At 36.4% G+C, this 2423-nt stretch overlaps 1 protein-coding gene across 1 annotated transcript in view; it reads right to left on the bottom strand.

Moving 5' to 3' along the window:
* The window catches only part of cbln11 (cerebellin 11), a 6390-nt gene extending 5541 nt beyond the window's left edge, over positions 1-849 (bottom strand). The window contains exons 1-2 of the mRNA XM_014028319.1: positions 612-849; positions 387-515 (exon numbers count right to left, since the gene is read on the bottom strand). Coding sequence (XP_013883773.1) covers positions 387-515; positions 612-825 — 343 coding nt within the window. The 5' untranslated portion in view covers positions 826-849. The remainder of the gene's footprint in view (positions 1-386; positions 516-611) is intronic.
* Between the last annotated feature and the right edge of the window lie 1574 nt (positions 850-2423).

Below are 2423 nucleotides of genomic sequence, written 5' to 3'. Positions count from 1 at the left end.
CAGTGATAAACTACTTTTGCGAGGGAACGCAAAAGTTATTGTGAGGTAACGCAAAAGTATTGCGAGGTAACACAATATTATTGCGTGGGAAAACAAAAGAAAAAAAAATCTCCCATGCCCCCTCGCGGGCTCCGTAGTTTCTATACATCAACATAACTGCAGTTTTTCTTGAACTTTATTTCTTTGTAGCATATGTTCAAGAGATTTTCCATTTGTTAAATGATTAGACTTTATCGAAACAAAGGCGTGATAAACTGATTGCTTCTAGTTTTGCAAACTCTTCACTAACTCTGTGTTAAGTCCTGATTTCTTGTAAAWCTAAATCCAAAATGTATTCCTTCATAATAAAAAAGATAAAAGGGAAATGTCATTACATTTCTACATACCTGTGAACTGATTGTAGGCATTCCCAACATTCGTWATGACTGTTCTGTAGATCATTGTTGTGTGTGTGCTGTGGGGTCCAATCGCTCCACTCCCACCTGTTGCTGCACTGAACACTACTTTGTTTTTTTCTACACGGGAGAAATAATACATTATTGTGCATCATATTTAATTTGTTACATGTAAAAAAAAAACATCTTAACTAAAGATTTGAAAGCAGTTCTTACCATTCTTCTTCAGTTCAGTGATTTRGTTTTCAGTCTCCTTCAGCCTTGTTTCCATGCTGCTCTGCTTCTCAGTCATGGCACCAAACTGTTTTAGAAACTTACACATGTCAGGAAAGCAGGACTCTGTTTCAGTTGTTTCTTGTGTTTCAGTCCCATCGCCCTGGGCCACAGCTGAGCCACAGAATATGACCAACATCAAAACTTTGAAACTCATCGTGATTCTTTGTCTCTGCGTCTCCAACCCCTGGCTGATGATATGCTCTGCACTGCTTTTATACTGTTTCATGGTTGTTAATGTTTAATGTGGGCAGCATGTTGTGAATGACCTGGTTTGCTTTTTTGAGTCCTCATGCAGTGATGAAACAGAATCTGGTGCTGTGTGATTTCTGGCTCTTTGTCTCGACTTCACAAGTTTTTACTTATATCTGCTGAAACCACGAGCTTTAATGTCATTTAGGAACTAAAGTGGGAGAAAAAAGCTTTAATTTCCTCAAAATGAACTGAGAAGTGAAGTTGGACAGACCACAGAGAGCTCAAAACTTTGTGTTTATTTTAGTCTGAACTTTAAACGGAGAAAAGTTCAAAGTTGCATCTTTGTAGAAGTTTTACCTTGGACTGCTCTGTGTGAGTTTCTTGTAAACCTCGATGTTGAGGCTTCCATCTCTTTCCCGGAACACCAAACAATAAAAAACASCTTGTTGTAGTTGTTGACATCTTGGACTAAAATCAGAACCACCTTTATAGTACCTGTTATCTCTTAGAGAATAAGGCCCAGCTTTATTGAGCTCACTGTAGTATAGCCTATATGTCACTGAAACTGTTTAATTTGACACCACTGAAGATCAAAACACCCTGGCATTCAATAAAATAGCTTTTAAGAATATTCAGCAGACTAAACAGCAGTGGTTGGCTGTAGAAAACTGAGCAAAGTGTTATAAAGTGAACAACACTGCTGTTGCACTGCAGGTCATTAACCTGAATCACTGCTGTGCTCCTCTCAGTTCGTGGGGTCTCTTTCTTTTCATTTTTTTATTTATCTTATTTTCCTTTGGAGTTTCCCTGATTTGTAAGGTTGGAGTTTCCAGGGCACTTTGGACATGTAAACACCACTAGTAAATTATTCTCTGTGTGTATATATGCATAGRTGGCATGGTGTGGTAGAGCTGATGCCTCTCAGCAAGAAGGTCACCGGATCAAATCCCGGCCCTCTRCTCTGCAGAGGTTTTTTTCAATGAACAAGTGTGTCACATTTCGTTGATATAATATGATGTTTAGTTTTTTTCCTCATCTATCCTTGTGTTGTATTTCCTTCTTCTTTTTAAAGGTAGCACGACCCCTGCTGGTTGCCACATGACCTGATCACCTGTTCCCCCATGTCAGCATGAACAGCTGATCAACCATGTGAGGTACCCCATAGTAAACATAATAAAAATAGTAAATGTTTAAGCTGAGAAGTTAAACTTTTTTGAACATAAAACAAAATAAAAAAGTTATTTTTTATTTGATGTCATCTCCTCAACTCACAATAACATTCATGCTAACAATAATAAATCACCATTATTATTATTATTATTATTATTATTATTATTATTATTAACAAGTAAAATTGAACATTTGAAATCTGACATTCTGTTTGAGTAGGTAAAACAAACAAAAAACATGTTTAACATATTGAAACCTTTAAAATATTGCAGTGATGGATTTAATGTTCAGCATAAAGACTGGATATTTGTTGAAGATACTTTTCTTAACAATAATAACAACAATACTACTACTACTACTACTACTACTACTACTACTACTACTACTACT

Source organism: Austrofundulus limnaeus, unplaced genomic scaffold (genome assembly GCF_001266775.1).
Source record: "Austrofundulus limnaeus strain Quisiro unplaced genomic scaffold, Austrofundulus_limnaeus-1.0 Scaffold746, whole genome shotgun sequence".
In the NCBI taxonomy this organism is placed as follows: Eukaryota; Metazoa; Chordata; class Actinopteri; order Cyprinodontiformes; family Rivulidae; genus Austrofundulus; species Austrofundulus limnaeus.
The sequence above is the reverse complement of the archived record's forward strand: the minus strand, read 5'-3'. Positions and strand labels throughout refer to the sequence as shown.